Here is a 22394-nt window from a genome sequence, read left to right as displayed (position 1 = left end):
AATATTCTAGCGCTTTCAGCCAAGCTGTGACACTTCCTGTGTAAGCTCTCACTTCACGCTGAGAGAACATTTGGCCAAAAGAACCAATGGGATATCTCGCTTTTTGTGATATGTACTCCTCGCAGAGATGGGAAGTCATCATAAATGACTGTACAGTGTCACTGCCAAGGGAGAGGAAGACATGGTGGCTTGACAGGCTTCACTGTGTCTGAGTGACACGCAGTCGCCCTGCGGATTTCCCTTTTGTATCTATTCAATGTGAGCTCAGATGGCCCTACTTCCTTATTTGGCACTAACATTGAGAAAATCTTGATTGGAATAGTTTAACCCATTGATTTGAGCTGGTGGTGTTTGAATGGCCTTTTATGGTTCATAATGAGTCAGTATGCTGCCATTGACCGTGTATAGTTTGAGAGGAGAGAGGATGTCGGACTGCAGCTGGGAGGATGGAAGAGCAAAGCCAAGTGATGTTGCTACTATTCCTATTTTATTCAGTAGTTTGTTGCAGTTCGACAGCTAGTTTTATATTTTGTTAGTTGTTTTTACCCGAGACACAAATATTTGCTGCTTTTAGGATATCGGAAAGAGGGTTAAAACCTCAAAGAGAGAGGAGGAAAGATTGAGTGTGCACAGAGCAGCAGCAGCAATGTCTTGAAGCAAGACGTTAAAAAAAACAAGTCAATAAACACACTCTTCTCTCTGGAGTGGTCTGCCTCGCAGCCATGAAAGCTACTACAGTAAATGTGTATTGCTGCAAACAGACAACACATGGTCAGACATGGATGCGGGCACCTAAACGGACACACATGCACATAAAAGACTAGTATACTACACACATACACACCAAGCCAAGAGGCCAAGACAAAACCTCCCTCACAGTGAACCTGCAGGGCTCCACCCACATTTCAAACACACAGACAACCATCAGGGGATGCAATTTTCGCTATAACACCTGCCTCTGTGTATTGATCTGACCAGGGGTTGATTCAGAAAGTGTCTGTGGTGAAAGAACAGAGGCTTCAGGGCTGGTCAGTGAGAAAAAGGCAGGGATTTAGGTCCTGGAGTCTCTCACACAATTATCTACATTTCAATAGGATGATTTACTGGTTTCCAAATAATATTCTTTCAATGGAAATAGCACATACTCCCCTTGCAAGGAGGTTTAGTCAGTGTTTTTTTTAATAAAATGTAATTATTGTTCCTAATGGAGTCATGTAGTTAAATAGGAACAAACACTGATGCTCAAATTAACTTCAGTTATTTCAAGTGTTGCTTGCACCTTGTTGATACTGTACATCTCACACCAGGGTAACATAATGATGTTAATATGTGGGTCAATATCTTATTAATTACTTTAGTCCTTAAGTCACACACAGCTCCTATGTGTTATAATAACTAGAACGATATAAATAGACTTTGAAGAGGCATTATTCTAATTTATAAATACTTTCACATGCTTGTAAAGATCAATTTAACAACATTCATTGTTGATAACACTTTATTGGTAAGTAAATAGCTGATCATAAAAACTATTTTTTGAGAGCACAATTAAGTAATTACAGTTTATAACAGAACATAAAATCACAGCTGTGTTTTATTAGATTGTGTGAGAAGGTCTTTTTGAGCAAAATGTGGGAACAAAATACAAAATGTGAAAGCTTTACCTCCCCTATAAATACATATAATAACTAACTTTAATGATCATTTCAGTTAACTAACAGCTAAATTTGTATCATTAAATGCCCAGAAAAAAAGTTATGTCCCTACTTTAATACTATTAAGATTGTTCAAAGGATGGGAGGATTAATTTTGTGTCCACTAGGTGTGGCACCAAAAATGAAACAGGCTCAAAAACAAGATATTGAATTCATGAATAAAGCTACATTACAGTAAGCTGTATGTGTAAGATACAGACACAGAAGAGTTAGATGACATTTTATTTTAGCTTTGAGACAACTGTTGATTGTACAACTCCTTAAAGTGTGGTGCAGGGATGACATATTTTTGTAGGCCAACCAGGAAGATAGCATCACCCTGGGTTCCCTTAACAAAAAACCAATGGGATTTTCCCATTGGTTTTATGATTATTGCAGAAAATAAGCTCTGTGGCAAACAAACATTTAAGATACTTGCACGTTTTGTTCCATAAAATAATCTCAACAAATGAACAGCACTTTTATGATTTTTGAAGCATGAATGCAGTCGGCAGAAGTAAAACGCTAACGTTAGGCTATAAACAAACTACACCACGGCCGCATGAGAGCGAGTATACACAACAAGGCTGTAAAGGCGGACGAGTCGGCGTGATGACATTTAGTAGTGTCATTTAGCCGCTTGTTAGCAACCACCTTTTTTAAGACATGTAAAAAGCTTCAAAAATCACAGGTGGGATATTTACTGACGTATTTTATATCGTAGAACAAAATGTTAAAATCTCTTCAGCTTGTGTTAATCACAGACCTTATGACAGGCATCTAACTAAAAACTCATTCAAAAAAAACATTGACTTTGTGACGAGGGAACCGGAAGTGCTAACATGCTAACTCATTTACAGGTTTTAGGACTCATTCCTGCAGAACTCTATTGGGGAGATGTCTTCTACGTTCCTTGTCTATAAATGTTTCAAGTTTTGTAAAAAAGTAACAGTCTTTATTGCATTGCACTATTTCTGAAAATGTTTTAATCTTGCCTTTGGCACTGCTGCAGTCGCTAACAAGGCAAACGTTCCTTCTGGTGTCCACCTGTCTTTACAGAAATTAGGAAGGTTTCATACCTGTGGAGTGAAAGATTAGAGTAGAGATGAGAGATTATCAGACGGGAGGATGGATGGAGTGAAAAACTGCTGGTGGTGCTGGGAATCAGCCCAGAAGGGCCTTGTGATTCCAAACAAGCAGCAGTGTGTGGGAGAGGAGAGAGGATGAATGGCTACTACAGGCCGGGCTGGAGCATGAACTGAGCTAGAGACAGACAGAGACAGAGGGCTGGCTGAGTGGCAGGATGGGAGAGACGGGTAAGAGGAGGAAAGGGGGGAGTGCTAGCCCTCCAGCTATCAGTACCAGTAGGAGGAGAAGAGAGAGTTTAAAGAGGAGGGGGGTGGGAAAACATGAGAGAGAAGGAGGTAGAGCAGACTCAGGCTGGCTGCTTGGATTTGAAGGGAAAGGAAGGAAGAGAGGAGATCCTGGTGGCTGGCTTAGAGAGGAGGGTGGATGTTTGCAGTCTGAGAAGGCCGCAGCAACACTGTGACTATAGTGTCACTGTATGGACACTGGTAAGGTAAGGTGACACTTTCAGGGTGATTATGAGAACTTTAGTGTGGTATCTAGAGATGTAATGGGGTTTTATTTGTTCAACTTGTTGGCATAAAACATGAAAATATAAAAAAAAAAAAACTGCCTGCAAAGTTATGAAGGACTGTTTAAGCCCAGAGGGAATCATGCTCACAACGCACAAGTCTTATGATCTGTGTTGATCACTTTCTTCTCTGAGTTGTTGTGTTTTTTGTGTATGTGCACGCTGCTGCTGCTCATGGTCTGTGTGTGTCTGTGCATGTGTTGTTATGCTGCAAACCCTCGTGAGATAAGAAACACACACAGATATCCTCTCTGTGCCATCTCCCGGTGACCAATGAATGAGCATCCTTGTGAAGAGAGCTCAAAGCAGGCGAGTCTCTCCTCTAACCGTCCCTCAGGCCACTCTCTGCTGCTCCTCTGTTCTACATTAATTCTTTAACAAGCTGCTATTATGCTGCTCGTACAGACATGGGTTCAGAGCAGTCGGTCTGGGTGTGAATGGGATGAGGGTGAGATGTTTATGTGCTGCAAATGACCTGCTCACAGTAGAATTGTATATGCAGGGCTGCAACTAACGGTTATTCTTTATCAACATTTTCTTATTGCTTGTCTTGTCTGACCAGCAGTCTGAAACCCAAAGATATTCAACAACATTATATAAAGCAGATAGAAGAAGCAGTGGCTGGAAGAAGTACTTGGATCCTTAATTAAGTAAAAGTAGCAGTACTTCAATGTAAAAGTACTCCATTACAAGTAAAAAATCTTACCTTCCAAATCTTACAAAGTAAAAGTAAAGAAGTGTTACCAGTAAAATGTACTTTCAGAGTGTTATTATATATATTATAGTATTATGTTATTATTACTGATGCATTAGCGTGTAAGCAGCATTTTAATTTTGTTGCTGGTCATGTTGAGAGTTAATTTTAACTACTTTATGTAATTTTATTTTGCTTGTTCTTCGTTTTGTACGAATTTGACAGCACTCAGGTCTCAAGCTGGTATTGGACCTGCATGCACCTGGGAGGGTCTATGGTTTTATTTTACTAGAGCAAGAGAGGCAGGAGGAGCCATGATTTCTTTGTTCTTAGTTTGCTTCCTTAGGGTAAATAAACCACAAGAAAACAGAAACATCTGTATCACCAGTGGACTCCTGTGTACATTTCATTGCTATGGTGCATCATTTGCCTGATTGTTTTGATTTAGATTCTGGACAAGTAGCCACTACAAGTAGTTAAGTCTATTACAATACTATGGAGGACGGAAGCTGCCAAAATCTAAAATATGACATGACACACGTTGAGTGACAGATCCCTCATTTGCATAATGAGGCAGAAATGTATAAAGAAAAGAATACAGAAATAAATACGTTTTTGAAAATAAATAAGGCGTGAAATACATAAATACATTTAAAAATAAAGAAAAATAAATAAATACATACATTTAGAATTTAATACAAATAAATACGTAAATAAATAAATGGGAAAAATAAAAGAGTAAATAAATAAAAGAATTAACACAAAGATATGCTATATTTAATGACATATTCATTTATCAAGTCATTTTATTTTTTAGGTTCCATCCTCCATCCAATAATTCCTATTTTATTATAAATGTATATAAAATCTTAATATGAAATAGTAACTACTTAGTACCTGCCAGAGTAATATAGTTGAGTAAAAAGTACTATATTCTCTCTGAAATGTATTTGAACAGAAGAGTAAAGCAGCAGAAAATTGTTGTCTATGAATTTTCTTGCCTATTTAAATAATTCAGTAATAGTTTCAGCACCATATGTGAAACAATGCTGTGACACTGTAATTGCAGTGGTTCTACAGTAATAATGCTGCAGGCTCACTACAGCTGCTATTTGAGTGCTGAAGGGAGGGCAAAGTGATCACCCATGGTGCTGTAGCCTACTGGATGCCAGCTCATTTCTCCAGTCTGGTTTGAGACAGGGAAAGACAATGGCAGCCGCATGGTCTGAGGATGTTTCTATTTGCATGTGTACACCACTCCCCCCAGTTCCCCTTCACATCCCAAGAACAATGCTGAATAGAGGACTGCCTGATGTCATCCGGCATTGCCGCTACTGATCTGACGAGAGTCGTAAATCCTGTCCCGCCATCATCCTGTTGTGAACTGATATAGTCCGTCAGTAATGTCATTGGAATTCATTCTCATAAACAGATCCGGTTTCAGAAGATTTCTCAGAATGTAGCCACAGCCATTAGCACGAAACGACACCAAACAAAGGGCATTTGACATCCACTTCCTGTGACTGGGTCAACCTTTGAGTCCTTAGGCAGAGCCAGCTCACGCCAAAAAAAATCAAGAGCTCCATAAATGCCTTCTTGTGGTGGAGTGTCAAACAAAAGGAGCGTCTTGAGTCAAATGTAACCACTTCTCTTTTGTTATGTGTAGTGGCTGCAAACAAAGGCTGCTTTTCTGTTGTACAAGATCCATGTGAGCCATAATAGAGTGACGAACAACGGGACATACTGTAATATGTTATTTTGGTTTATACAGCTGTCTTCTTCTGTGCATAAGTTATTTGGAAGAAATGTCTTTGCTATTGCTTTTCCTTCTTGACATATTAATCACAACAGGCAACATGAAATGGTGTCAAAACCCAGTTTTCACCCTTGGAAGGTGTCACACCCATGACCAATTTGGACGATTTCCCACAACTGTATGTGTGACAGTTATCATTTCTGCACAGATGGGACAGCCCACCCTGCTACTGTGGGTTTGGTAGATTGGAATTTGACATTTAGGCTTCATTTATTCTGTCTGCATTATCCTGTCAAGTTCCAAGTGATGCTTAAAGGATAAAGATCACTTTCCCTTACAATGTAATTAGGTTTTTTAGGATGTTACAGCACCAGCTTGGCTGAATGTCCTTCTCTTCTGCCTACACACAATGACTATGTTTACATGCACAAAATATTCAGTTTTTTGCCCTCATTCCAAAAAAGACAATATTCCTACTAAGCTGTTTAAATAGCTAATGAAAATGAATATTCCACTAATATTCACATTTACATGCAGCCGTGCATAAACGTAACAGGTGGTGGACTTTCTTCAACCACCTTCTTGAAAAGGTTGGCGTTGCGATATTTACTCATATCCAAAAATCTGTTGATATCCAAGTCTTTCATTATGTTTAAAAGCAGGTGTGTTTCTCCTTCCAACCAGAAATGTGGGCTTTTCTTTTGGACATGTATCTCTTCAAACTGTCAGCTAGTTGGTTTGTGTACGACGCACAGAGCTGGCCGCAAACAGGCAAGAGGCCGTGTGTCGCAAACTGTGGTAAGAACCCCAATTGAGACGCATATTCCGCATGTGCTGTATACAGTACATGTCCAAAGGATGCTCCTAAGATCTAAATACCTAAAATAATATCGGCATATCCCACATGTCTTAGTCGGAAAATTCTGTAAAATTACAAAACCTAAACTAATTGGTATATTTATTTATTTATTCTCCTCAGATGTCATGGCGTCCGACCTACCGAAGCTCCAAGTTTCGAAATGTCTACGGAAAAGTGGGCAACCGGGAGCACTGCTTCGACGGGTTCCCCATCACCAAGAACGTCCATGACAACCACTTCTGTGCCGTCAACTCCAAGTTCCTGGCAGTCGTCACCGAGAGTGCCGGCGGGGGCTCTTTCATCGTTATACCTGTAGCCCAGGTAACTGGCACTGCCACACTCTTGATTTGATGTTTGATTTATGGGGTCTTTCCCTCTTTGGAGACCCCTGAGCGTATTTTTTCTACTTACTGTACACTTCAGTGTCGGGGAGATATGGGATGTTTCATTGTGTGCTAAAATGCTCAGTTGTTGTTAGTTCCAGTATTTGGGCATTTGTACATTATTCAAAATTTACATTATGTTTAGTTAAAGGGCAGACCCATTATTTTTATTTTAGTTTTTTTTATATCATTCTGTAGCTTTCCAGTGGTGTTCCTTATGTATTCAAATCCGAACATTCAAATTTTGGTTGATGTATGGATGGTTTAGCGTCAAAATGCTATTTTCCCAAGCCCTTCTAAAAAACTTTCCCCACTTGACCTGATGTACTTTAGGTTTCTGCATGATGATGTTCTACATATACACATATCCTGATCCATTCAGTGTGCATTACCTTCAGTAACTTGGTTGGCCATCTGCATGCCCCCAGTTTGGAGAAGCAGACAAGAGTACCGGCATGGAAACTAAGAAATGTACTGCTGTGTACGCCACATTAGTTCGGATCTGACAGTCACACAATAACACAAACAAACTAACCGATTGATGCAGCGGTAGACCAGCAACTCTTGTGTTCTGCTAGGTAAAATTATTATTTTTGTGAATGAAGTCTGGCGGCTTTGAGGACAGCGATATAACGGCTTCAGTTCTCCGATGGAAAGGGCAGCTTTCTGATGGCGAGGTAAAGTGAACATATTCTAAATATAGCGTACACTTAAACTGATATTGATTGTTTTTAGGTGGCTAAAATGAGTTTTTCTGTTGCTCCCGTCCACATCCGCTTTACCTCGCCGTCAGACAGCCCTTTCCGATGGGGAACTGAAGACGTTATATCGCTCTCTTCAAAGTCACCAGACTTCATTCACAAAAGCAGTAATTTTACCTCGCAGAACACAGGTGTACACATACAACTCCATTTCCAAACTAACCAAACTTAGCCCAGCTAATTTTGACTCAGCTAGTGCTAGTGTTCACATTATTCATAACCTTATTGATTAGCTTCGATTAGCTTACTTTGGTAACCTATGTTACAGCTTTTTGCTAACGGTTGAGTGGGCTTTTCCATTTGGGAAAAAAGGTTAAGAACGCCGATGGACTCGCCCTTTAAAGATCACAGCTTGAGTCACTTACTGTGAGTCAAAGCATTTAGGGTGTTGAGGTGCATTATTCTGTATATTGGTTTAGGGTTTAGACCATCAGATTACTGTGGTTTCAGCTACTGCACAGCACAGTAAGACCTGAAGTTTGAAAAAACGTTTTCACACAAATCACAGACTCTCCCTCCCTTCTATAGCAGAGCATGCCAACCTTAAATCATCAAGCCAGAATTTAAAGCCAAAGTTGTAACAGGGTAGAATTGCCAATAGGATCACATAAAGGCACACTGGTATTTCCCATAAACTGGACAAAAGAGCACTGTTGCAAAGGGAAGCATGAAATTCTTTTTCTTATTATAGGAAACGGGAATGTGTTTCTTTTTCACATTCAGCAAATACATTCTGCTTTACTGCCTTTGCTGGATTATTCATTATACAACAGTATTGCAGATTTTAATATGGAAGATAAGCCTCGCAGTTGCACATTACAGAGGTATTATGCTGATGGTAAAGTGATAAATCGTGGAAAGTATTAAATGGAAAGTATTTTTTTCCAAGAACTGCATTTAATAACATTTTATATGTGGTGGTGATATATTGAGTTTGATATGGAGAGTATAGAATAGTTTCTAAATGTTGCTATTGTGCCTATAGGGAATTGAGGTGCTCATGTATTCAGCATGTGTTTCCTATGTGATGCTGATTGTTGGTGTGTCTTTATGTATTAGTGCAGCACAAATATGAGTGGTATTTTTCCACGAGGCTATGATATAGTTTGCCTCTCTCTCCACTCTGTAGTTCACAGTGTAGGTCTGAGAAACCATGAAGTGCTTTGCCTCTTTAAGAGCGACTCTGCCAAGGTACTTGAAAAGCTCTCAGCTGCCAAGCAGAGTCGAGTCAAGCTGTTATCAGGCAGAAGAAGTATTCAGTAAGCTGAGTAGCAGGGAGACCTCGGCTACATTTTACTTCACATCCTCATGAGCTATGTGGTGTGCAGTCATGGAAAAAGACAGACTACTGACTCTGCCATGTAGGTCAGTGCTTCCCAACCTTTTTCCTTAAAGCTGGGGGAGGCAGGTTGGAGCAAATATCATTGAAAAAGGTTATTTTTATAATCACTATATCCTGACCGTAGTGCATGAGACAGGTAATCTGAAAAAAATCATGTGCCTCTGTGTCCTCCGGTGTCCTCCGGTGCTCCTAATGGCATCTGCAAGATTTCACATACCGGAGGAAAACAACCAATCAGAGCCAAGCTGGAGCCTGCTGTCCAGCTGCCGTCTTTGAGCAGGCTGTCGATCATTCACGATTTCCGATCAAACGGTCAAACTAGGCAGCGCTGATCAAATATGAATCAATATTCTGTTACTGTAATGCCTATATCGCTCCTCAAATGTTTTCAGAAACATCTTGTAGTGTACTATTTAGCTGTAAAATGAGAAAGTTTGTGACCCGGCAGCCATGTTGAGATCAGTTGAAGAAATACCAAGCACCGCCCACCAGCCGGAACTGGAATGCTCTCTCTCTCTCAAATGACCTGTGATGGGCCAAAGTCTCTCGGCTTAAAGTTTATTATGAAATCTTTGCCCAATGATGCCAAAAATATTGTGCCCACTGCCGCTTTAAGGCACTGGTTCCTGACCCCCATCCCCAGGATCACCAAAGCTGCAGGGGGGTCGCGAGGCCTTCTCGATTTTAAGGGGTGTAAGCCTATATCTCAGCATTTCATTAATTTCTATGAAGAGCAACTAAATGAAATTGTTATTTTTAAAGTTTAGATTATTATTTAGGATATAAACAGGATCAGGGCACGGTGAAGACCTGAACACAGGTTATATTCACAGAGCCTTCCCCCTTTAACGCAGTTAAAACATCCAAAGAGCTGATAGAAGGATGGCCAAGTGTCAGGGAGAAGAAACAGAATTTGTCTAAATTGAAGCCTTTTGAGTATGTATGAATGTTAAAAATGAAAAAAAAAAAAAGAATTGTATTAAAAGTCTCTAAAAACAACAGGAAAACTCATTTCTGATGTAATATTCACAGGAAATAATCTGCTCGAAATTCATCTAAATCACTCGATTTACACAAACTTCCTGCAGTTAATGCATTCACTTTTTGGGTTAATTGTATATGTGTCAGTTGTTCTGTACTGTTATTGTTATGCATCGAATGTAATATGAAATAGAAAAGGGGGTCCCCTAAGAAAAAAGGTTAGGGACCACTGCCTTAAGGAATCATTGAGTAAACTGATGTGAAGTGCTACGATGTGGTCAGCCTTTTCTTTAACATTATTTTCTTTAGATCTGAAGACATAAACTCATCACATCAGCAATGCTGTATCATTTTATATACAGAACAACAGAGTGCATAACAAGCTCACGTCATCACTTGATATAACCTTTCAGAAACTCATTTAAGAAAAGGTGTTTTTTAATTTCGTCCATCTACACTGTTCACACCTCAGATATGGCCTTTGAAATTGGTGAGGCTACAGGTAATACTCAGAGGTCTCTGGGCAGTTAAGATGCAGCGCTCTTTGTTTATGAAACTCACTTTATTTTGAACTTTTGAATATGAAGAAGAGCTGCACAGCATCACACAATGAAGGTAGCGCTGCTGGCATCATGTTGATTTATAATAAACTTGCTTGCAAAGATAGAAAGAGAAGGTCGTATTGGCTGGTTTCACATGTGACTGCTAGGTGACTTTAATTATATAATATAGTATAATTTAAACATAGAGGATTTACTGAGAAAGAAAGTCTGTCCAGTCATGAAGAGGAAAATGCACATACAGTGAATATAAAGAAAGGAGTTTATGTTAGTAGTAGTTTTATTTCTGACTCTGTTTGCATAAAGGCGATTAAGGTGGTTATTTTCTGGATGTCAGCTGGGTATTTTTATGAATTCATCTCAGGAAAGTGAAAATAATCTGCACTAAACAACGACAACATATTTTCTTTTTCTTTATTGAAGTGTTTAATGGTATATTCTGATTATAGGGTAAAAAAATACCTATTGCACATTATCATTTACAGTAACTAATCATTCTTGAAGTGAAACTCATATTTGACTCTGCTATTTTTCATGCTGTGCAATGACTCTATCCACGACCCTTGAAACTTGATCAATTTCCTCCTCGTCAAAGCATTGCACTGAAGCATTTCCTCTAGTTTCTGCTGAGTCGACGAGTTCAGGAATTACATTTCTCATATTCAGCAGCAGCAGCAGCTCAGATGACAGCTGCTGTGGGAGGATGGTTGCTGTTTCACATTGTATCCTCTGATCAAAACAATAAATTTGCAAATTTAAGTGCTTCCTTGTATGAGACAGTTAACGAAAGGATGAGCAGTAAAAGCATATTTCTTATTTTATTTTCATTGTTCATGTTGAAAGGATGGCGTTGAAGAGTTAAGGTGATTATTTGTTCATTTTTAAAGGCAAGTGGTCACTTCTTTGTGATGTTAAAATTTTAATTATCAAGTGTGACGTTTAGGCTACAGTTGTGGAGTGAAAAGCAGTTTATCAAAAGTAAATCAAAGTGCTGAATCAATGAATGGGGTTAAATCTTAATTAGAAGGAGGTATGGTATGCAGAGTGCAAAGAGACAAACAAGAATGAAAATATAAGCACTAGAAATAGAAAATCTTTACACAAGGCACCCAAACACTTGTGAGCTTTCAAAATGAGCTCCTCCCGCTCCATTAGAAACACAAACTACTCTGTGGTGGGTTTGGCTAATGGCGAGCTATGAGCACGGCGGACATATTATGATGACAGCCGGCGAGACAGCCATATGGTCACACCACAGACAACACCGTTAGCAAATGGACGGACTACCGCTGGCACCACCTGGCACACACACCGGCACACAAACCAACACAAGGTCACACACACCTCTTCATCTCCTCAGACAAAGACAGAGAGGGCAGTCAGTGGGTGTGGTGCTTTTTCAATCACTGCTACCATTACTATTACCACTACTATTATACTATACTATAATATTATACTAGACCATTAACTAAACTGCCTTATTTCATGTACAAAATAAGTGTTTTGGCTCAATATAATATAGAAGTATCATTCATTACTATCACTCAATCTATTTATATATTATATCACAGAGTTAACGTTTTTTACATAAAGTTGACTATGGGTTCAAAATGTGTTTGAAACTCATAGTGTGTTTGAACAATATGAGTTCAAACACATTGGAAATGGTTATTTTTCCTCTCTTATAATGTTCAAAACAAACGAAACCGAAACTGTGACCCAAACACCGCAATACAAACCGAACCGTGGGCTTGTTGAACTGTTGCACCACTAGTGTGCGCAGCACATTGAGTTGTATGAATCAGTTTCTCGATTATTAGTCGTTAGTGAATCAACAGAAAAATAATAAACAACTTTTTTTGATAATTGATAATCATTCAAGAATTTTTTTTAGCAAAAATGCCAAGTAATCTTTGATTCCAGCTTCTCAGAGATGTGAGGGTTTCCTGCTTTTCTTTGTCTTATGTGATTATAAACTAAATATCTTTAGGTTTTGAACTGTTGGTTAGAAAAATAATAGTAATCTGTAGACGTCACTTTGGGTTCTATGATGAGCATTTTTCTCTATTTTCTGACATTTTATTGACCAAACAACTAATCAATTTTTTTGAGAAAATAATCAGCAGATTAATCAACAATGGAAAGTAGCAGCTAATATTTCTTACCTCAAATAAACCTTCTGCAGTTTATTTTAACTGCTAGTTTTGCTTTGTTTTTGGTTCACCAGCAGGACTTAATGTCGTTTAAAGCTTCTTTATTCATCATATGCACAACAATACAAACGAAGCAGTCGTTGGCAATGCAAATCTTAGGTCTCATGTCAACAATGCTCATTAAAATGTAAATATAAAAAAGGAAAATCACACAAGTAAAAGCAAAATGAGAATCAAAGACATAAAATAGCGCAAGTAATGTAATAATATATATAATATGATGCCTATACTTACGTCTTCATCATCTTTATAGAGTCATTTCCTGTGTTCATGTTTTAATGGCCTAAATAGAAAGGGGATTTCCAACATTGTGGGCACAATACGCATATTCATGAGTATGGATGTTATTTTGCTACAGTATATTATGACCATTAAATGAAATTAAACTCTCACTGTGAGGTCATTATGAACAACTACTGTCGAGGCAAACAGTGATCCAATGACCGCATTGCAGACCATGCTGCTGGTGCATACTGTACAATATGAAAGCACCAACAGCATGCACTGGACCATTACCATGTGATAAACTAAAGCAGCAGGATATCAGTTCAACTTAATAAGCATGACTCAGCATGTTCTTTTTCCTCTGCTAGGATTTATAGTCTTTTGAATCAGCAGCACTGATGTGGAGCTGCAGCAACAGTGAATTCATTAAGAGAAGAAACTGACAGCAGGATAGAAAAGACCCAGTTGCTAATCTTAAACTTGTATTATTGAATCCACATTAGTTGTTAATTCCCTCCTGTTCTATAATTTGATTCCTTCATATTATTGCATATTACAGACAGAGAAATCATAAAATACTGCTGTTGGAATAGGGTGAAGCAATACTGTAACCACAGAACATCAGTGGTAATGGGGATTTATTGAGAATTATTTATTTATTTGTTAATTTAACAGGGACAAAGGAGAGTCATTGACTGTCCTGGAGTTAGCTAGATAGCTAAATTTCATCAGCAGTCCCTGAGCAAGAAAATCCACAAAAGAGTTGTGGCATCAAATGTTAAAATTCAGACAGGAGTACAGAGACTAAACATCGCATCATACAAAACTAGAAGTACTTTTCATTTAATAACCTTGCACATTACAGATCAATAAGAGTTGGTAGCAATCACAGTGTGGTGTCTCTGGTTTACTGGAGCTGTTGGAAGCTGGCCTGCACATCTGCGTGACACCAGTATGTTGTCGTCTGAGGAAATGAGCAGCAGAAAGACAATGAGGCCTCATGCACATCTGTGTCTATTTCTCATCCAGATTAGTAAAACGTTAGCAACATTATTTTCATTCATATTTTAATTTGTACTTTTATTCTTGATTGTGGTCTTTTCTTTTATTATTTAACCTCTATTTAACCAGGTAGTACTCATTGACATTAAGAATCTCTTTTGCAAGAGAGACCTGGCCAAGACAGCAGCATTTCAGTTTCAGACGCCACAACATTAAACAAATGCAAAATAAATACATAGCATGATATCATACAAAACACATTAAAATCAAGTGTTTGAAGCCAACGTTAAAGGGAAAATATTCAGAAAAAAGAGATAGCTACCTTTTATTTATATCATGCTCCATTATAGTTTGTGATTTCCTCACATTACCTCAGGGACCCTCTGAACCTTGTGGTTCCCAACAGACATTATTTCTCTGCAGGTAATTAGTTCCACCTTAATAAGGAGTCCCTTAGATCCCGTGTTATTAATGTTTTGAGGCCATGTTAAAACCTCCCAATCACTTTAATATTTATAGAAAAAGGTAATGCGTCATGAAACCTGGCAGCCTGGCTTGTCATTTTATTTATTATTATTTTCTTACTTTTCCTAAAATGTACATCTTTGCATGTGTATGTAGGAGCAGATTTGCGTTTCCATGTGAGTGTAGTGAGAATGTATTGTGGTCTAAAGAGTGATGTCAAAGAGCCTTCAGTGCTAACTCGAGTTAGTTATGTTTATGAATCATTCTGTCTCGCTTCGTCACACTGTCTCCTCTCTTCCTTTCCTCTTTTATTGACTGAATTGATGTCCCACTTCAAGGTTTTGCAGACATCGGCCTTTATTGGTTTTGGCATGTGTTCCTCATCTTGTTAGCAAAGCTTTCAGTATCTTTGGCAAACTTGAAACATTTCTCTATGGGCAGACTTCCTGCTTGCTGCTTTTTAGTGTTTAACTATTTAACAGTACAAAGTATTTATTGATGTGCTTTCTTTTTGTGTATATGTTTATATAGCCTATACTGTATCTGTTAAGTATGTTGCTGAGATAATATGTGATATGGATATGCTATCTAACTGTCAGCTAGGTGTCAGCAGCAAGCTAATAATGATCAATCTGGGTAAACCAGGGTATGAAATTAGCACCCGCCAAATTCTGGCAAATCTTTGGCAGTGGTGGGTAAAATGATCAGGCCATCTGCCACTTTGGCGGACAGGGAAAACACACAACAGAAAGACATGTTTAGTAAGGGCAGCATGTGATTGGATAGAGCTACACGCCCGCTCGTTACTGTATCAACTTCACTGGCTACCTCACATGTCGATTTCGTCTGAAGGAGTATGTGGTTTGATGGTATATTTGTGCATGTAGGTGGGCACATCCATGTATACGCGTGGATGTGTACAATACCTTCCCATCCCCCCCTGAAAAATAGGGCTACCCCGGAAGCTACAGTCTAATTCGAACGATGTATACAATGTTTTTTTGTGTAAATATATCGAACATTGAATGACATCAGATCTAAAATGTTATTCCTTCATTTAGCGCATAGATTTCAAAAGTGGCAGATAACATTTCTGAGTGGCAGACAAAAGAAAATACTTGTCCTTATGTATGATTGTATTTCACCGTTTCGCCTGACGTTATATAAATTTATTGTTTATAGCTGGTGTTTGAAAATGCATTATTTCAATCTTTCTTTGAGAGCTAAAGTGTAGAAATACTGCTAATAACATTTTATTATATTCTAGTAGAGTTTGTTAAGGCTTGATAATGCATCTGGGTTCACTGAGGACAGTGCACACACGCACACACAAGCACAGGATTTCAGTGAGGCATGACCCGACGCTCTTAAACAAATCTCTGAGGAAATAAAAAAAGAGGTCAGTGGATTGAAGTGACATCAAACATTGATGACAACATGACCGACATTAAGAGGTTTGTGTCGTCTGGTGTTATGAGCCACTGCCCCTCTGTGGACTGTCTGGGTTATTGCAATAACAACGATGGGCCTCAGATGTCCCTCTACAATAACCTCAGGTCTGTGTTGTTGTTGTTCAGGATTCATACAGTCTGAATCACTGATGTGATTTCACTTTTTATTATTTTTAGTTTTTATCACCATTTTCATCTAAGTCTCTTATTTGTGTTTCTTAATACCTAGGATTTTTTTAATTATTAATTCACTCGCTTTATTGTAAATGAGCTCTCTATCTCAACGTATTTCTGAGTTTAAATAAAGGTTGAATGAATAAATAGAAATTTTCATTTTTTTCACTTACATGCTAGATACCCTAAAACACCCTTCCTCCATGTTATCTCTTCAACTGTGTTTGACAACTATAGAATTCTGGTCTTGATCATGTCTAACGACCAAAATCTTTTCAGATGGAGGTCCTTGAAGCAAAAATCTTATCCAATGGGGGTCCATGACCTAATGTGCATCAATTTAGGGGTCCTTGACATGAAAACGGTTGAGAACCACTGCCCTAAAACAGAAAAAGTAAATGTAAAATAACGTCTTTCTGTCGCTCTGTTTCAGTCTGGCCGCCTGGATTCTCATTACCCAAAAGTGTGTGGCCACCAAGGCAAAGTACTGGATATCAAGTGGAATCCCTTCTTTGAAAACATCATAGCATCCTGCTCGGAGGACACCTCGGTAAGCGACCCACTTTCTCTCATTTTTAGTGTCTGCTTTTTACCAGACAGGTATGCGGCTCAGGATATATACGACTATAAAGGGTTGGTTCTGTATGACTGCAACACTTTGAAGATGTGAAAAACATACCAGCTTATCTGTGAAATCATGAGTTTGTTAGATGCTGAGGTTGACTGCCAGCCTCTGACCCAGAAGGCAAAGAGGTCATCAGGTCATTATGGCCAGAGGGTCTCTGGTTCTGGACTCAAGCTTGTGATTGGTTTTGACCGGCAGCTGACCTGGTTGTTGTTGTGATCCAGTGGCCTGAAAATGGTAAATGACAGATGTGAAAAGCCTTTGAGCAAGTCACAAATCCACTCGCTGTACTGACTACATGAATGACATCAGACACAATATCAAATCTAAATCAGTATGACTCTTAATCTCAGATGTTACATAAGATATACTAAGAACCTGTAGGCCTTTTTTCTCAGTACGTGCACTTGTTACGTTACTCTACCGAGCATAGTGAAGCCATGGCAGCGCTGTGTCCTGTATAGTACTCTCACTTGTTGGAGGATAATCTCCTCTGGTCCAACACAGAGCCTCCAGCCATAGCTGTAATCCAGTCTAATCCTAATGCAATGGGCTGCATTGATACCAGTGCTATTTTTGATCAGAGGGATCTCTAGCTGTGTCATACTGACTGTAGATTGGAGCTCATATTAAAGGAAAATAGGAATGACCTCTGATAAAAGCATAATACTTGGTGACCTTTTGATCCGTTTCATTCTGAAAAGTCAGCTTTTTAAAAACCAACATGGCTCAGTCCATTATATTTTTGTTTCAAAACAAAACCCCTCATCTCTTCTCTGACGTGTTTTTGACATCAGATGATTTGCTACCACTACACTTCATATTGATGTTTGTTCAAACAGAGAGAGACTGAAGTCTCATCTGTCGCTGCATTTAAATTGATGTCTCTGACGGCAGTAAGTGCAGAAAAATAAGAAAGTGTCCAGATCCTAACATCTGTTATTAAAAGAATGTATATAAGTAAGACGCGGCTTCTGATTAATCTAAAAAATCCGACTTTTACAGAGAAATTTGTACCTTTGTGTGTCAATGTGTTGAATTTTCAATTAGTTGTTATTTCATTTTATTTTAAACTTTTTGATTTCATTTTAGTTTAGTTTAGTTTTTTGTGTTTGCTAGTTTTAGTATCGTTTCGGTTTCTCAGAAAGGTTTAGTTTTTATATATTTTGTTTTACAGTAGTTTTTATTAGGGCCAGGTATAATGTCTCAGAAATATGTAGCTACATATACATACAAAATACATGGTTGGAGAACTGTGTATGAATGGCTATAATGTTTAATGTTTAATCTATCTATGTTTAATCTCTGCTACTTAAAGGACCAGTGTGTAACATTTTAGGGGATCTATTGGCAGAAATGGAATATAATATTAATAACTATGTTTTCTTTAGCATATAACCACATGATCATAAGAATCGTTGTGTTTTCGTTACCTTAGAATGAGTCCTTCATATCTACTTAGGGAGCAGGTCCTCTTCACACTGGACCTTTAAGTGTCCGTTGTGAAGTGATTGCGACATAGCGCCATCTCCTGGAAGGTCAAGTCTGTTCAATTTCTGTTGTTCAATGTCACAAGAGTTGACGGAAATTCATACTGTCTACATTTTTCGGTAGTGATCTATTATAGTTAAAAAAAAATAAAACTGAAATGAATTTACATTCGTTTTAGTTTTTTTACCCAGGCAATATCGTTTCAGTTTAGTTTGAATTTTTCTTAACACTAGAACGGGTAAAATTTACACGCTGCTGTTTTTCGATTGTAACTTTGTTTCAATAAAATATCCCACGAAAGTCCCACAGTCTGTGACCTTTCCTAAAAATGTGTTATGTCGCACCTCTTATTGTTGAAAATTGTCAAGATAAAGCCAGATTAAAAAAATTGACTATTTATGCCTAAGCGTCAGCGGGTAAAACTTACCCCTAATGCAGTCATTTTCACGCTATTAATTTTGCACGTTTAGATCAACATTCTGTGTTGCTATGGCAACGTATTTTTGCCTACTACTGTGCGTGATAGAGCTGCATCAGAGGCTAACCTTCACTATGGACAAGACAAAGAGATTTATGAATGAGGCTTCATCAGGCCTTAGACGTGCTCGATGCATTGAGTGAAGTAGAGTCTGATGGAGGTTTCAGGACTGAGCGATGTGTCCTCAGTTGATTGTGACTGTATTGCTGAGTAGCATAAAGGGATTACAACTATAGCATTTTGTTTTACAATCCTGTGCTGTAGAGTGATGAATAAATTAACCTTGTACCTTGAAAGTTAATGCATTCTAATAGCAGGTAAATTTGACCTGTTGGTGGTTTGAGGTATACAGCGACCCCTGGCGGTTTTATAGGATATAGTTTTTATTTCATTTCAGTTTACTAAAAATGTTTTTCACTGCTTATTATATGTGTGCTTTATGTGTATTCCTTTATATTTACTGTGTGTACGTGAACGTGGCAGGTGCGACTATGGGAGATCCCGGAGGGCGGCCTGAGACGCAACATGACGGAGGCGGTGCTGGAGCTGTACGGCCACAGCAGGCGGGTGGGTGTGATCGAGTGGCACCCCACCAGCAGCGGCATCCTCTTCAGCGCTGGCTACGACTACAAGGTACCACATCAGTGACTGCAAACACAGCCAGCTCAAATTAAAACAATATACACTGACAGCACTATGAGGATCGCCAGCACAATGATTTAACCAACATTGAATGCAAGTTAAAGGCAATACATACTGTTAGATATTGTCAATGTGTGTGTCATTTAGCTCGTTTCAGGAGTTACTTTGTAATGTTGAAAGTATTTTTTAAGAGATACCATTGTGTTGGATTAATCAATTAATTGGTGTACAGAAAATGAATCAAACTGTTTTTAGTTGACTTGATGCCTTTTTTCATTCTATATCATTGTAAATTGAATAATTTTAGGTTTCGGTCAGATAAAACATGAACTCTAAAGATGAAACCTTCTGACAGCTCTGACAAATTGTACTATTTTATAGACTGAATGATTAATAGATTTACCAAAGCACTAACAGACAGATTAATCGATAATGGAAAATAATCATTTGCTGCCGCCCAGCGTATCGACTTTCCCTGAATAACAGGCCTGTATAACTGTGTTAGTGATTTCCAAAGAACAGAGTTGGGACAATATGGTCTCATTTCACTTTGGATACCAGCAGAAACTACTGTCTGATGTGTTGGTAGTAGCACACAAAAACAAATTCACAAGCTCGCAACATAATCACATCACTGATTCAAACACCGCAGCCTTCTAATCAGCTCCACCCAAACCATCCCTCCCTCCCTCCTGACTGTCAGATCCTGATCTGGAACCTGGAGATCGGAGAGCCGGTGAAGATGATCGACTGCCACACTGACGTCATCCTCAGCATGTCCTTCAACACAGACGGCAGCCTGCTGGCCACCAGCTGCAAAGACAAGAAGCTGCGAGTCATTGAGCCGCGCTCCGGGGCGGTCCTTCAGGTCTGCGGGAGGGGGCTGCCGTTTTCATGGGAGTGTGCATGCACGTTGAGGGAACAACTGTTTATGTTATGTAAGAATATCCTATAATGATGCTACGACTGATGCTGCTGAAGAAAATATTAATTATTTGTCCTTATATACACTATATGAAATTTGAATAATAATGATTAGAGATGTTCCGATACAATTTTTTCCTTCCCGATTCCGATACCTGAACTTGCAATTTCGGCTGATACCAAGTACTGATCCGATACCAGCGTGATTCAAAAAAATATATAGTTATTATAATTATTATTAACAGCTGTTTACTACATTAGTACATTATCCTCACTCTTCACTACCGTTACTGTTACACTCTCCACTAGCACCGTACTGTTGTTGTTTGCTGTCGTCACGTGACAAACTACCTGCAATCAGTTCTTCTTCGCTGCTCTAAAACTGTAGTTGCCAGTGGCAGCCATGATATATCCAGGGCGACAGCACAGTGAAGGCTGCTATTTTGGACCGGCAAAGAAGAATTGATTTCCGGCTAAACAAGTTAATTTTTTTCTGGGTTAATAAATTGTGATATCCAATCGGTGCGTAGACAGGCGTACTCGCCAATACCGAATTTTGGGCAGTATTGGACGCATTTCTGATACTGGTATCGGTATCGGAACAACTCTAATAATGATTATATGTTTCACCTCTACTGAACATCTTATTTACCACCATTATAAAATTATAGTGTCCATATATTAGTAGTTGACAAATTCGTCATAAAGTATGTGGACTTTTGTTTACTTTTGGTCTGGAGATGTTTTTCATAGTTTGGACACTTTAATTAATGTTAAGGGAAGCCTTTATGCTACAGCACACTGATATTTTACACAATAGTGTACTTCCAACTTTGTGACAACAGTTTGGGAGAGGCGCACATGACAATGCCCCCACGCACAAAGTGAGATCCATAAAGAAATATTTCCCCAGTTTAGTGTGTGAGAACCTGCACAGAGCCTGGACCTCAACCCCATCACACATTTGGGATGAACTTGTTTGCCGACAGCGAGCCGGGCCTTATCGCCCAACCTCACTAATGCTTGTGTGGCTGAATGGGAGAAACTCCTACAACCAGGATGCAAAATCTTGTGGAAAGCCTGAAACCAGAGGAGTGGTTGTTATAGCAGCGGATTGATGTTGATGGTTTTGGGATGTGATATTTATGCAGGTCTTAAGCCACAAAAAGCCATTGGAGAAATTGCAGCTCCATGAGATCACAAATTCAATTTCTAAAGCCAAAATCTTTGGTCAAATTCATTTCCATCAAGGTCACTTAATAGATTTAAGAATATTTCCTGCTGTTAGATCAAACAAAAACATGCTGCAGCTTGTCCACACCACTTCTCAACCACTTAATGTTTGACCTTGGAGATCTTGCCGCCTGATCACCATGAAATGGTTTCTGATTAGAGCCGCGTGCTGCACCCCTGCTGCACCAAGTGGAGGTGATCAAGACCAGGCAGCAGCAGGAGGAGTAGAAACAGGCAGGAAGAGAGAAAAAGGAACAAATCATGAAAATGTTCCGTAGCTGAAACACCGATTTACTTTCAAAGATTCCAACAGAGTCGTGTTGTTGGCTGTTGTATTTAATTTAAAAAGTAAATGAGATATAATAATATTCATGCTGGTATGCAAAGCTTGTAGAATAACTGTATGAAAACTGCATGGAATGATTAATATCTTACTTAGTGCCATTAAAATATTAAAGGGTTTCCCATTATAGAGCCTATGCCACCTGGGTGGCAATTATCGTAAAATGTATTTGTGTCCTTTCTCTGTATTGTCACAACAACATAATAGTCACAAGAATAAATAGCAGGTGCATGTACCATTAATGTTCTATCTCTGTGTGCTTCTCCACCAGCAAGCCAGTTATAAGAACCACCGCGTAAACCGAGTGGTGTTCGTGGGCAACATGAAGCGACTGCTCACCACAGGGGTTTCACGCTGGAACACCCGGCAGATCGCTCTCTGGGATCAGGTCAGACAACACCTCCATATGGCTCATGCACGTGATGCCAGAGTGGGTGGAGC

The 22394-nt window shown here is 38.9% G+C and overlaps 1 protein-coding gene across 4 annotated transcripts in view; it reads left to right on the top strand.

Annotated features, from left to right (window-relative positions):
• coro2ba (coronin, actin binding protein, 2Ba) overlaps nucleotides 1–22394 on the top strand; it is a 60792-nt gene that overhangs the window by 29885 nt on the left and 8513 nt on the right. For 2 of the 4 annotated variants that reach the window (XM_074621326.1, XM_074621309.1), the window contains 5 exons: nucleotides 6781–6981; nucleotides 16651–16767; nucleotides 19295–19444; nucleotides 20157–20321; nucleotides 22225–22341. In XM_074621326.1, coding sequence (XP_074477427.1) covers nucleotides 6781–6981; nucleotides 16651–16767; nucleotides 19295–19444; nucleotides 20157–20321; nucleotides 22225–22341 — 750 coding nt within the window. Of the gene's footprint in view, nucleotides 1–3065; nucleotides 3274–6780; nucleotides 6982–16650; nucleotides 16768–19294; nucleotides 19445–20156; nucleotides 20322–22224; nucleotides 22342–22394 lie in introns of those variants that run through there. The other 2 variants (XM_074621317.1, XM_074621301.1) reach the window with 2 other exon arrangements.

Source organism: Sebastes fasciatus, chromosome 2, assembly GCF_043250625.1.
Source record: "Sebastes fasciatus isolate fSebFas1 chromosome 2, fSebFas1.pri, whole genome shotgun sequence".
Lineage (NCBI taxonomy): Eukaryota > Metazoa > Chordata > Actinopteri > Perciformes > Sebastidae > Sebastes > Sebastes fasciatus.
This window is presented reverse-complemented; position numbering and strand designations above follow the sequence as displayed.